Source organism: Prionailurus viverrinus, chromosome C2 (assembly GCF_022837055.1).
Source record: "Prionailurus viverrinus isolate Anna chromosome C2, UM_Priviv_1.0, whole genome shotgun sequence".
In the NCBI taxonomy this organism is placed as follows: Eukaryota; Metazoa; Chordata; class Mammalia; order Carnivora; family Felidae; genus Prionailurus; species Prionailurus viverrinus.
The window spans coordinates 101,511,276-101,526,300 of record NC_062569.1 but is presented as its reverse complement, the minus strand read 5'-3'; the positions used below and the strand labels follow the sequence as shown (position 1 = coordinate 101,526,300).

The 15,025-nt window shown below is 38.0% G+C and overlaps 1 protein-coding gene across 4 annotated transcripts in view; it reads left to right on the top strand.

The window, feature by feature from the left end:
• The window catches only part of CD96 (CD96 molecule), a 92,995-nt gene that overhangs the window by 5,428 nt on the left and 72,542 nt on the right, over nt 1–15,025 (top strand). For 3 of the 4 annotated variants that reach the window (XM_047876042.1, XM_047876041.1, XM_047876043.1), the window contains one exon: nt 14,857–14,981. In XM_047876042.1, coding sequence (XP_047731998.1) covers nt 14,857–14,981 — 125 coding nt within the window. Of the gene's footprint in view, nt 1–6,561; nt 6,596–14,856; nt 14,982–15,025 lie in introns of all 4 variants that reach the window. The other variant, XM_047876044.1, reaches the window with a different exon arrangement.

Genomic DNA, 15,025 nt, shown 5'->3' with positions numbered 1-15,025 from the left:
CCCTTTATTCCTTTGATCTTCACTCACTTCTTCTCCCATTCGTGCCATTTCCCTCGTACATCCCTGTGAGATGTTTGCAAGCTAGTTGGGTAAGCAAAGCACACGCGACGTGAAAACACTTACGAAGCTTGTGAACAAAGGTGAATTGAAGTGGTGTGTAAGAATCTAAATATGAAAATCTGAGGGACCACAGGCAGTTGGGACCTCTTGTTTCCTTTCCGTTGTCCTCTGAGCCGTTCTGAGCCCTGTCTGTTCACAAAACAGTATCTGCCTAAATTCTGTCCCTATGTTCCCGGGGACGGGGGTGGGGGGTGGGGGTTGCTGAGAAGGGATTCAGTTCTCTTTTCAAAAGATTTTGTTCCTTGGTGTGAGTTAGTGCTCCGAGGCTGTGGACAAGGATAGAAATGTAATAAACCGTTCAGCATTTGCTTCTTTTTCACTTTCACTTGGCAGGGTTTTCTTCAAGGTGAGCTTTCAAGTTACTCCAAGAAATGCAGTTTTCTGAGTTAAGCCCTGGGTTGTAGTAATCCAGGTTTCCTAGTTTGAACGCAGCTGGACCCACAGTGCCTGAGATTGTATGAGCTTGATGTGTTTTAAAATGTGAAGTTGCTGGGCTCTGTTATCAAAGTGCAACATGATTTTAATTTTCCAGATCACTACAAAAGCCTTAGAGGGCTGTTGATGTTGTGACTGAAAACAGTAGGAGGAGAAGAAGTAGTGGTAATAGAAGGAGGAGGAGGAGTGGGAAAAGAAATACATAGAATCTAATAAGAGAAATATTCTATTCTGTTGTCAGTAAAAGAATATAATATCTTGATAATATAATCTTGATACTCTGAGTCTAACTACCTTGTCCAGAGGCATAATTTGTTCTTTGATATTTTTTTTCCAGTTTTACTGAACTATAATTGACATAAGACATTGTATTGGTTTCAGGTGTATGACATGATTTAAAAAAATTTTTTAACGTTCATTTATTACTGAGAGACAGTGAGAGACAGAGCATGAGCATGGGAGGGACAGACAGAGGGGGAGACACAGAATCTGAAGCAGGCTCCAGGTTCTGAGCTGTCAGCACAGAGCCTGATGCGGGGCTCGAACCCACGAACCGCGAGATCAGGACCTGAACGGAAGTCAGACACTCAACCAACTGAGCCACCCCGGTGCCCCGGCATGATGATTTGATATATAGATAGATAGATCTATGTAGCTATCTATATATGTGTATAGTGAAACGATCATCACAATAAGTGTAGTTAATATCTATCACCTCACACAGTTGAATGTATTTTTCCCGTGATGAGAACTTTTAAGATTTACTCTCTTAGCAAGTTTCAAACATATGGTACATTATTATTAACTGTAGTCACCATGCTGTACATTATACCCCCAGAATTTATTTATCTTATAATTGGAAGTTTGTACATTTTGACCACCTTCACCTATTTCACCCCCACTCCCTGCCTTTAGCAACCACCAATCTGTCCTCTGTATCTATAAGTTCATTTTGTTCTGTTTTTGAAGATTCCACATATAAATGAAATCATACAGTATTTGTCTTTCTTTGTCCGCATAGTATAATGCCCTCAACGTCCATCCATGTTGTCACAGATGGCAGGATTTTCTTTTCTTTTTTTTTTTTTTTACGCATGAATGATATTTCCTTGTACGTTAGAATATTTTCTTAATCCATTCAACCATCAGGACCCACTTGGGCTGTTTCTATGTGTTAGCTATTGAAAATAGTGCTGCAGTGAACATGAAGATGTGTATATCTTTTTAAGATAATGATTTTATTTCCTTTAGAAATATACCCAGAAGTGGAAATGCTGGATCATAGGGTAGTTCTATTTTTAGTGTTCTGAGGAGCCTTCCATACTGTTTTCCAGAGTGGCTGCAAAAATTTTACATTTCCGCCAACAATGTACAAGTGCTCCCTTTTCTGCATATCCTTTCTGATATTTGTTATCTTTTTGGTAATAGCCATTTTAACAGGTGTGAGATGGTATCTTATTGTGGTTTTTACTGGCATTTCCCTGATGCTTAGTGATGTTGGGCAATTTTTCCTTGCCTTTGGGACACTTGCATATCTTATTTGGAAAAATGTCTATTCAATTTCTCTGGCCATTTTTAAATTGGATTATTTGTTTAGTTGTTGTTGAGTTGTGTGAATTTTTTTTTTATATTTTAGATATTAATCCCTTATCAGATAACGTGATTTATAAATATTTTCTCCCGTTCCATACATTGCCTTTTCATTTTATTGATATTTTTCTTTTCTGTTAAGAAGCTTTTTAGGTTGATGCAGTCCCATTGTTTATTTTTGCTTTTTTTGCCTTTGCTTTTGGTGTCAAATCTAAAAAATCATTGCCAAGGCCAAAAAAACCATTGCCCCTATGTCTTCTTCTAGGAGTGTTATGGTTTGGGGTCTTACGTTCAAGTAATTAGTCCATTTGATTTGATCTTTATGTATGGTTTAAGACAGGTGTGCAGTTTCTTTCTTCTATCTGCAGCTATCCAGCTTTCCCAATATTATTTATTAAGGAGACTGTCCTTTCCCCATTGTGTATTCTTGGATCTTTTCATAATAATATTATTGTAAGTTAATTGATCATATATGTGAGTTTAATTTTAGGGTCTCTGTTTCATCGATCTATGTGTCCGTCTTAAAGTTTCTTTGAAATTTGCTTATTTATTCTGAAAGAGAAAGCACAAGTAGGGGAGGGGCGGGGAGAGAGGGAGAGAGAATCCCAAGCAGGCTCCATGCAGTGAGCACAAAGCTGGACTGGAGGGTTTAAACTCACAAAACGCTGAGATCATGACCTGTGCCGAAACCAAGAGTCGGACGCTTAACCGACTGATCCACCCAGGTGCCCCTGTGTGTCTGTTTTTATAGCATAGTTTGTTCTTGAACTTGAATGCTGACTCTTCTTAAATTCTTGTATTCAATCTTTATCCAACAAATATTGTGTGTACTTGAGGTGCTAGGCACCAGGAATACAATACAGACATGACTGTCATCAGGAATCATGAAGTTCAATGGGAAGAGACAAAAAATAGCCAAGTAAGCCAAAAAATGTCAAATTGCAACAGTGAGAAGTGTTCTTGCAGTAAGAAAGTAGTGTTTTGAGAGGATATAATAGGAAATCAAGAAGGGTTTCCTGGGGAAGTGATGCTTGAGCCATAGTTAACCAGGTCAATGTGGGGAACACAGCTTTACAGAAAATGGGATGTATAAAGACTCTGGTAGTAAGGAGATAGCACAATTGTGGGGGGTTTTAAAAGGTATTATGTCTTGAGCATAGGGATTGAAAGGGAAGCAGTTGAAGATGAGGCTAGAGAGACTGAGAGGTCCAGTCAGGTTTTATCTTTATCCTAAGAGCTGTGGAAACTAACTGATAGATGGTGGTTTTGATTTTCTTTTTTTAATTGTGGCAAATGTATAGAGAATTTATTGAAAAAAGATACAGAGGATAATGTAGATCAGTTAAAAGACAGGGCAGAAATCTAAGTGAGAGATGCTAGTAATTGAGTAGAGTGGCAGTGAGGTACATGGGGAGGAATGTTCCAATTAGAAGTATATTTAGGAGGGGCGCCTGGATGGCTCAGTCAGTTAAGTGTCCAATTCTTGCTTGATATCTGCTCAGTTCAGATATCGTTGAGCCCAGTTCATGAGGTTGAGCCCAGTGTGGGACTCTGTGCTGATAGTGTGGAGCCTGCTTGGGACTCTCTCTCTCCCTCCCTCTCTGTCCCTGCCCCCCTTGCTCTCTCTCTCTCAAAATAAGTAAACATTTTTTTAAAAAACACATTAAAAAAAAAAGAAGTAAGTTTAGGATATTCACCCCACAGGATTTGGTGTTGGATGGTACATGTGGAATGAGGAATAAAAAGCAATGTCAGGAGATGCTTTTTGTTTCAAGTATGTGGAACAGAAAAAATGGGGGAATTACTCACTGCGTTAGGAAAAAACTAGAAGACATTCATTGTGCAGAGATTGCTTTGAGTCTGATTTTGTACATGTTGAGTTAGACATGAAGTTGACACATTCAGGAAATCTCGAGGAAATAGATGATAGATGATAGATAGATAGATAGATAGATAGATAGATAGATAGATAGAATTCCTGTTCTAGAAGAGAGGTTTAAGTTGAAGATACAAATTGGTGAGGCATATGAGTGTGTGCTAACTGAAGTTTGGGGAATGAAAGAAATCATTTAGGCAGAGAAATTCGAGGTAGAAAAGCAATGTGGCCCTTCAGCAGAGTCCACAGCGAGAGATGGAGAAAGATACATCTTTAAAGGTTCCAGAAGAATGGCTGAAGAGGCAGCAGTAAAATCAGGAGAGGAGTCGGCTCACAAAAACCGAGAATGATAACATTTCATGAAAGGAGTAGCTGTCAATTCTGATGTTTCTGAGAGGACAGCGTGGTTATTGGATCGTATTTAGGAACAGGATGCTATTGATCACCTTAACGGAAGCTGTTTTTGTGGCATGGAAGAGAGATGGAAGTCAGGCTGTGGGGAGCAGAGGAGTGAGTAGGAGGCAAAGAGGCGGAGACAACAAATGTTGACATAACTTGTAAGAAGTTTGTTAGTGATCAGAAGAAGGGCATGCGTGCCCAAATGAGGGTTGTCATTGGCGTTGTGGCGTTAGTGGTGGTGGTTTTAATTAATGCAAGATGCTTGACTAAGCTTCAAAGCCCAAAGTTGAAAGAGAGTAGTTAAATACACCATAGAGAAAGTACAATAAGTAAACTAAGGTTTCGGAGAATATAGGGGCAGTGGGATTTATAATAGCAGTACTACAGCTACCCAGAAATTGGAAAAAGGGACCGGTTTTAAAAACTGTAACAGCAGGGAAGGAAATTGGGATAAGTGCATTTGAGGAGGGCGTTGCCCTCGTCTATTTTCTCTAAAATAGGAAACAAAGTCACCTTCAGGTAGAGAGAGGGAGGAGGCTTCAGAAAGAGACTGGAGAGAGTTTGAAATACCATCTATGAACAGAAGGAAAATGAGTTCACAAGGTAAATGTATTTGGATTTTTGGTCAGGGTTGAACATCCAGTTGAATATGGTAACAAATTGTAGTGAAGACAAGTGTTTGGCTGCTTGGGTCTGGGCATTCAACAGTAGATCATTGGGGAGGGGTACCTGGGTGGCTCAGTTGGTTAAGCATCTGACTCTTGATTTCAGCTCAGGTCATGATCTTGCAGTTCATGGGTGTGAGCCCCTGAGTCGTAACAGCATGGAGCCTACTTAGGATTCTCTCTCTCTCTCTCTCTCTCTCTCTGCCCCTCCCCTGCTTGTGTGAGCACTCTATCTCTCTCTGTTAAAATAAATGAGTAACTGGGGTGCCCGGGTGGCTCAGTCGGTTAAGCGGCTGACTTTGGCTCAGGTCGTGATCTCGTGGTTCATGAGTTTGAACCCCCGTGTCGGGCTCGGGGCTGACAGCTCAGAGCCTGGAGCCTGCTTCCGATTCTGTGTCTCCCTCTCTCTCTCTGCCCCTCCCCCACTCTGTCTCTCTCTGTCTCAAAAATAAGTAAACGTCAACGTTAAAATTTTTTTAAAATAAATAAATAAGTAAACATTAAAAAAAAGTAGATGGTAGTAATTCACTATTGTTGGATTTCCTGTATATTAGTGGGGAAGGGAGACGAACCAAGGGATTTGGGATATTAGCAAGAATATTGCTGAAATTATGGGCTATAGAATTTTAGCTCAACAATGAGGGAAACGAAATAAAGCTGATGGATTGGGAGAAAGTAGAGATCAATTCATTAAAAGACTCGATGAGGAGAGAGAACAGTTGAGATGAAGTTAGTTGCACAAAACGACTAGCAGGGGTGTTTGTAAATTTGACTTAGTGAGTTTGTAGGTGGAGCAAGTATGTATGGCAGAAAAGGTCCAGATGTGATCAGGGGAGTGGCTGGCACAAGTGGAGTAGGGACAGCGGAGGGAGCAGTGGCAGGACTGAGAGGCCAGGTAACAGATAGGACAACGGCACTGTGACTGAAACCACTCAGGATTATATAGGGGGTTAGGCTGGCTAAGGGTATTGCAATCCAGATACCAGCATCTTCAAGGAATAATGGATGATGATTGGGACATTTGAGTGGGCGTTGACAAGCTTGAAGGACATGATAGTAAATATTGTAGGCTTTGTCCCTATATCCCCGTCAGAATTGTTCAACTCTGCCATAGCATGACAGCACCGACAATATGTGAGTCAATGGGCCTGGTCATGTTCTAGTAGAACTTTATTTACAAAAACAGCCACCAGATTCAGCCCACAGGCCACAGTTTTACATTTCCCGAATTAGAGGATAATAGCAGTGAATTTGGAGAAAGAGGGATTATTTAGTTTTTCTCAAAGTGTGTTATATGTAGCTGGAAGTACTCACGATGATTTCAGATGATTCATCAAAAAATTTTAAAACTTCTAATTGTGGAAAATTTCAAACATGCAAAATTATATAGAATAATATAATGAGTTCCCATGTACTGAACATGCAACTTCAACAATTATTAACTCACAGACAATCTTGTTTCATTTAAACCCTTAGCAACTGCCACCTCCCAGATTAAGGAAAATCCAAGGTATAGTATTTATTTATTTTTTTAATGTTTATTTATTTATTTTGAGAGAGGGAGGGGCACAGAAAGAGGGAGAAAGAGAATTCCAAGCAGGCTCCATGCTTTCAGTGCAGAGCCTGACGTGGGGCTTGAACCTAAGAACTGTGAGATCATGACCTGAGCCAGAATCAAGAGTCGGATGCTCAACCAACTGAGCCACCCAGGTGCCCCAAAATCTTATTTTAGAATGAGTCTTTAAAAGATATATATATATATATATATATATATATATATATATATATATACACACACATATATATAAAATTAAGCCATGATACCACTACCAGAATTAAAAATAACTAGTAAGTTCTTAAGACCATTAAATATCCAGTTGGCCTCATAGTTGTTATTTTTACATTTTGGTTGTTTAAATTAGGATTCACATAAATCACATAAAGTACTGGGAATCATTTGAAAAACGTCTTTTAATCTGAAGATTATTTTATATTTCTTATTTTTCGTTTACAATATATTTGTTAAGTAAATTTGACTCTTTATCCTGTAAAATTACCCACAGCCTGGATTTTACTCTTATGCCCCATGGTATCTCCATGTCCCTCTTTCACTAGTTAGGTATAGAGATTTGATCACACTTTTGTGTTTTTATTTTTTGTTTTTGGCACAAAAACTTTATAGATGATGTTGCACAGTTACATCAGAGGCACATAATGTCTAGTTGTATGATGTTAACAGCCACTGATAAGTATTGCCTAGATCCATTAATTCATTATGGGTTGATAAATAGTGATACTCTAATCCTATCCTTCTTTCATTTTTTGGATGAAGTCTTCTTATAGAGAAATTCCTGCTCACGAATCAGCTGTTTATTGGATGCACAGATTGTATAAGAAAAGCAGAACAGATACTTGATTCTTTCCTTTTATTTATCAGATTTAAAAATGAGATGGTTCACTAGGATTCTTACAAGGTGACCAAGAAGTATTCTGTGTTAAGTATTACGAATTCATATGAATTTAAACATATTGATGAATTCCAGCCCATTATTATCCTTATTTTTGTTACTAGAGTCCCATATATAAAATCTATTTAATCCTTTGTGATGTAAGTTGCAAATATTTTCCGAGTTTGTCAACTATCTTTCCTTGCTTGTGATATTGTTTCCAAATCAGCTTAATTCTTACTTTTATAGAAAAAGTTTCCCCATTCTCATATTACATACAAATTCACTCATGTTACTTCTAACACTTGCATGGATTTTTACTATCATTTAAATTTGTGATGCTAGGTTTCTAGTATTAAAAAAATGTGCCCAAGTTTATATTTATATATATCTCTAATGCTTTTTTCCTATTTATTCTGTTTTTCCTTTCTGCAGTTTAGAAATTTTCTATTGGCCTATATTGCATTTCACAAATCTTATTTTTCGTGATGTCCAGTAAGTTTTCAACCCAATCAAATTAGTTCTTAATTTCTGATACTATATTTTAGTTATTGTTTTGAGTAGATTTTTAATTCTTTGATGAGATTGCCCATCTTTTCATTTACTTTCTTCATCTTTTTCTTTATTCTTGATTATATTAAAGAGTTATTTTAATATTCTTGTTGGATAACTTCAATGTCAGGGTCATTCTTGTGTCTGTTTCTGTTTCTCTCTTGCTTTCTCTCTTTTTGCAACTTCCTCCAATATTATCTCTTCCTTTTGTTATCATTGTCGAAGATAAACCCAACAGAACAGTGCAACAATTAATGGTTTAAAAAATTTCATGTTCTGGGGCGCCTGGGTGGCTTGGTCAGGTGAGTGTCTGACTTCGGTTTGGGTCACCATCTCGTGGTTCCTGAGTTTGAGCCCCAGGTCGGGCTTTGTGCTGACAGCTCAGAGCCTGGAGCCTGTCTTCGGATTCTGTGTCTCCCTCTCTCTCTGCCCCTCCGCTGCTCATGCTCTCTCTTTCTCTCTCTCTCTCTCTTTCTCTCTCCCCCCCCCCCCCCCCATACATACTTACAATTTCCTATGGTCTTCATTCCATCTCATGGAGTGAAGTTACTGTTTGGTATCATTTCCTGTCAGCCTAAAGAACTTACTTTAGAATTTCACATAAGACAATCTACTTGCAAGGAATCTTGTGTTTTTTTGTTTGTTTGTTTGTTTTCCATTTTAATTTCGAAGGATAATTTCACTGAATGTAGCGTTCTTAGTGGGCTGTTTTTTCTTTCAGCATTTTCAATATGTCTTCTGATCTCCTTTGTTTCTGGTGAGAAGTGAGCCATTAATTGTTTTATTGGTCTCTGCGTGCGATAGCTTTGTTTTGTTTTGTTTTGTTTTTCTTAGTGATTTCAATTGCGGCTTGCATAATTTCCTCTTTGTTTCTGGCTTCCAGCAGTCTGAGTATAATATGCCCAGGTGGGTGTCTCTTTGAGTTTACCTTTTTCGAGTTTTAAAGTTCCTGAAAGTGTAGATAATTTGGAGGACAGTTTTTAAGTCAAATATGAAGTTTTTGGCCATTGTTTCTTCAAACATTTGTCCTGTCCCACTCTCTTTCATCTATGACTCACGCCCCATACATATTGGACACTTTCTACTGTCCTCTATGGCTCTGAAGCTCGTTCTCCTTCAATCCTCCTTCTCTCTGCTCTTCAGATTAGATCACTGATATTAATCAATATTCAAATACACTGATTTTTTATGTTTATTTTTATTTATACTGAGAGAGAGAGAGAGAGAGCAAGTGAGGGAGGGGCAGAGAGAGGGAGACAGAATCCCAAGCAGGCTCCATGCTGTCAGCGCAGAACCAGATGTGGGGCTCAAACCCATGAACTGCGAGATCATGACCTGAACCGAGGTCAGGAGTTGGACACTTAACCAACTGAGCCACCCAGGTGCCTCTCAAATATACGGATTCTTTCTTCTGCCATCTCAAATTGGCTGTTGAGAATCCCAAGTAAAATTTTCATCATTTTTGTTATTGACATTTCAACTCTAGAATAATTATTTGGTTCATTTGGTAGTTTTCTATTTCTCCACTAAGATTCCCTATTTATTGACTCATTTTCATCATATTTTGTTTTAATCCTACGAGCATACTTATAAGAGCTGCTTTAATGTCTGTTAAATCCAATGTACTACCTATTCAGAATCAGTTTCAACCAGCTGCTTTTTTCCTGAATAGAGATCACACTTTTCTTTTTTCTTCATGTGTCTTCTTTTTTGTTGAAAACTATACATTAATAATAATAATAATGGGAGAACTCCGTATCTGGTGAAGTTTTTTAAGTGTTTTTTTTTTAATTTTGGTAACTATCCATATTTAAATTATAAAATCGGTTTCCTCTTGATATCCCTGCTCAAGTTTTTATTATAATTCTTATGCCTTTAGTTTGGTTTCCACAGAGTTGCCTTGCATTGACAAAGTCCTTTGGTTGATCCATCAATGAATTTGACAAAAATTGTGCTCAAATTCCTCCAGCCCACCAGGCTTCCACCTGTACATATAAATGTTGGGTAGGGGCAGAGGGGTGGTTACAGGGTGCATTCAAAGTTGCAGATAGTAATGGGGTCTCCTTTGGCTTTTCTTTTCCAGTAGGCTCTCTGAAGTCTCTTCACTCACCTGTGCATTTTCCCAGGCAGCCCAGGATGGGTAGACAACTGCTTTCAGCTCTTCTATGACTCCCTAATTTCCAGAATCTCCATGTGAAATGTCTCTCTGGGCTACCACCCACCCAAAATGGAATTTGCAAACCCAAGCTAACCAAGCTTCAGTTTTTCTCTGTTTCCTACCAGGTGTGCGCCTGTTAACTAACAAAGCGTACGATCTTTATGCTCAGACCTAACTTAAGTCTGCCCCTTCTGGAAGAAAAGCTGCTGTTTGTTGTAGCCAACTCCAAAATGTGAAAATTACTTTCTCACTGGCCATGCTGGGCAAGGGGATAGAAGGATCCCCAGGCAAGAAGGTTAAAGACTCCTGCTATTTTTACTGAACTTCTAGCAATTCTTCAAGAAGAAATGCTTCTCAATGGCATGTTTTCCTTTGGTCCTGAAATGGTGCTTTTAATACATATGCTCAGTCTTATACATGTTTTCAGCCACCAGAACCTCAATCCAAGCCTTGCCCCATTTTTGATACTTACCTTTTCTTTGTTTTAAAATATATATATGCATTACTGCTCTCTTCCTTATAGCAATGATTTGTTTTTAGTGCTAAAAGTACACATAGATTCAAGTCACCCCAGCTTTTATGTAAATGCCTCTTGAGTCCGAAGTGTATTCTATTGGAGAATCCGCAGGAAGTGCTCATGGGAGCAATATTCCCTGAGTTCTTACACGTGGCATCAACAGGTTTTATGTAGTCTTTATGTTAAAAGGCTAATTTTGCTGAATATAAAATCCCTAGCTCACATTTTCTTTCCTTGAGTATATTGAATATGGTGCTACATTATTTTCTGGCATAAAGAGTTGCTGTCAGAAGCTAATAATAATCCTATTTTTTCCCCATAACTGACTTTTAAAAAATACCATTAGAATAATGTGCTTAATGTCTATTATGAGCCTATTTTCCTACTTTTGCAGTATAATCTTTCAATATGTATTTTCTAATCATTATGCTTTAAGAGATTATACTTGAATTATAATTTTTTTAGTATTTTTGTCTGCCTACTGCTTATATCATTCAGTGTCTTCTATTATACATGATGTTAATCTTCTTTGCTTATCTTTTTTCTTTTATTTTAAAATGTATTTATTAATTTACTTTAAAATTTCCCTTTATTCAATTTTTTTTTTTTAAATTTAATGTTTATTTGAGAGACAGAGAGAGAAGAGCATGAGCATGGGAGGGGCAGAGAGAGAGGGAGACACAGAATCCGAAGCAGGCTCCAGGCTCTGAGCTGTTAGCACAGAGCCCAACGCAGGGGTCAAACTCACAAACCACGAGATCATGACCTGAGCCGAAGCCGGATGCTTAACTGACTGAGCCACCCAGTCGCCTCACCCTTTATTCAATTTTTAACTTTCTTTCACTGCATTAGCTTTTGGGCTAATATGTCCTTGTTTTTCTTGTGGTTTGCTCTTAACTTCTAAAATAAGTTATTTCCAGCTCTTTCCTGAATTCTCTCACCTATCTCTGCAATGCTTCCTTCTCTCCAGTTGATTCATTTACCAGTCTGGCTAAAATTTTTCAAAGCTCATATCACTTTTCTTACCTCTTTTATCTCATTTTCAATTATTAAGGTATAGTTTTTATTTATTTTGAAGTTATCTTTGTCTTATATGCTGTCATTGTTGTGGGGATGTTCTTTTGTTCCCTTTTCTCTCTTTTTTTGTAGTATCTTTACCTGTGATTCTACCCCATCCTTTTCCTATTGCTCACGCTTAAGGTAAATGCATGCTGATTTTTTCCATGGAAGGGTGGGCCAGGCTAGCTTTTCTAGGGTGTTTAGTGTCTCTAGAGCCATATCTTCTGTTATTTTCAGGGGAAATAATATTCCATTGTACTTTCTGAGATATACTTCCTCTCCTCCTATCCCTCACTTTTATCTAAATTGCCTGTTTGCTTTCTCCTATTGGACCTGTCCTATTTAATTTGGATTCTACTCCCAGGGGATTCTTCTCAGTGGAGGGATATGTCTGAAAAGCACCCTCTGTCCCGGTGCTGACAAGCTTTTCCTTGTTTCCCTCGAAGGCATGGGTAATCTAGTGCCTGCAAGCCCCTTTCTCCATTTCTGCTATTATTCTCAGATTAGTCCACATGTCTTTCTAGTGATTATCTGTTGCTTTTGGAGGGGAATTCCCTAGTTCTGAGGGGCATCAGAAGCCCAGTCAATTTTCCTCTGTTTCTTTCTGCTCAGTTGCTGATACCACAGTGGTTCAGTGATTTGTCCCCACCTGTTAATGGGAATATGTTGTTAATTGGTGTCCCTATAGATACAGCCTGTATGTTTTTACGCTTGCTACTCTAGTTACCTTGTCTGTTTTTATTTATTTTTTTTTAATTTTTTTTTTCAACATTTATTTATTTTTGGGACAGAGAGAGACAGAGCATGAATGGGGGAGGGGCAGAGAGAGAGGGAGACACAGAATCAGAAACAGCCTCCAGGCTCTGAGCCATCAGCCCAGAGCCTGACGCGGGGCTCTAACTCACAGGCCGCAAGATCGTGACCTGGCTGAAGTCGGACGCTTAACCGACTGCGCCACCCAGGCGCCCCACATTGTCTGTTTTTATAGGCAGCTTCAGGAATATTAAAAAAGTTAGGTCAGTTGCATTGCCAACTTCCCAGAATCTGGATGAACTTCACAAAAGTTTAATACTTATATATTTGGGTAATGCACATTAAAATATAACTAACATATCAAGTGAATTTCATTAGTATTAGTGCCTAGTTCTAAATTAGATATTAGTGCCTAGTTCACTCTCTGTTTAAAATAAATTTATGTAAGTACAACAATTACAGAAAAAAAAACATTTATAGTAATTTTAAGAATAAAATTAAATAGTAGTAATGATGTGCAATCCTGGCAAACAATTTTGGTGGTGGTATACAAATAAATCCATTTGGAAGTAGTGTTATAGCTAAATTGTTTTCACCATAAAGGACAGGCTTTTTTTTTTTAATTATGGGGTTGGAATAACGTTTGGAAGCAGTTATGAAGAACAAGGACAGCAGTGATCCCATCTCCTAATCTTGGAGAAATAAGGGTACAAGAAAATAAACAACCACTATTTGAGAATGATACAAGGAAGTTGTGCTCTAATGGGAAGGCCAGGTTTCAGTTTAGGAAGGGAGGAGGAAAGAATTATCAGCAAAGAGGATAGCTACTATTGCTGAGAGATTGGAATATCACCGAGTTCTAAGGGTAGACATAACATTCCAAACTGAGAAACACCCCACTTAAAAAAAAATAGGCTGTTGATAATAATGAGAGTGCTCATACCCCATGATCCATTAATTATACTTCTGGGAATTTATTTTAAGAAGCTGAGTGGTCAGGGGAAAGCTATTAGTATAAGGATGATCCTTGCTATATAGATTATAATAGTTTAAACTAAAACCCCACACTGAAAGAACACACGATCCAATGTGTTGGAAATGACAAAACAAATGATGTTGTATATAAGTGACAGAATGACATAAAGTCTCTGAAAATTTTAGCTACAAATTGTTTAAGAATCATGCAAAACATTTGAAGTAAAAATACAATCATGCAAAACATTTTAAGTAACGTTTATTAGTTAAGAGGATTGCAAAGTATGAGAAAACATATACATATAAACAAGATTTGTATAGACATGGAAACAAGAAAATAAGATTTTCAGGATATTAGTATGATAGAGTTCTTTCCATTTATCAATTGTTTTTTGATCTTACTGTAGTTTAGTTACAAATGTGTCCACACTTTCCCAAAGAGAGGCTATGAAACTGACATTTATCTCAAATTACATTAAAAATGAAAATCTATTAACAATGCTTCTTTAGAGTTTCCTCGTGTATTTTTCTATATCATCCTCTCTTTGGAGGAAGGTTTATAAGGTCTAAAAGGACAGCTAGACATGAAGGCGGTAAAAAGATCAGTGGATGTCAGAGTTTGGCAGGAAGGAGGGACGAATAGGTGGAGCACAGAGGAATTTTAGGGCAGTGAAACTATTCTGTGTGACACTACTATGGTGAATACTTGTCATTAGACAGTCATCAAAACCCATAGAATGTACAACTCCAGGAGTGAATTCTAATGTAAGTAAACTATAGACTTGTGGGTGATCATGATAACTCAATGTAGTTTTATCAGTTGTCACAAATGTACCACTGTGGTTAAGGGTGCTAATAGCTGGGAACATTGTGCACGCATGGGGGACAATGGGAACTCTCTGTACTTTTTACTCCATTTTGCCATGGATCGAAAACATCTCTTAAGAAAATTAAATCTATTCGGATTTTTAAAAAGACAGTTCGAGGTTAGGTTATAAAGTTTTACATTCTGACTGATCAAGAAAGTATGATCTGAAACCTAAAGCACAAACTTTGGGGCTAAAGCAGAGGAACATTTCAGACTGTGAGTTGGATCCTTTAAGAGTAGTTTCCTGCAAATTTTCAGTGACTCTCAGTGGTTCTCTTTTGCCTTTTAGACAATGAGGACCTTAGTGGGGTTTTGCCTTGTCATAGGTGTGCCCTGAGGGTGGATAAATCTCTATAGTAAAACTGTTCCTGTTTCTCTCATAAAAAAGCATTTCAGAAACCAATCGCATGTTCATGTCTTTGCCACCTATGTTTTGTTATAGCTACACAGGATGAACGGAGAAGCAGCCATTTAATAGAAGTACAGATAAATCAGACTCTGGAAATACCATGCTTTCAAAATATCGCCTCAGAAATTTCGTCTGAGTTCACCTTTGCATGGTTGGTGGTAAGTGTTGCCCTTTTCAGTGAATAACTGCAATGATCTTTAAA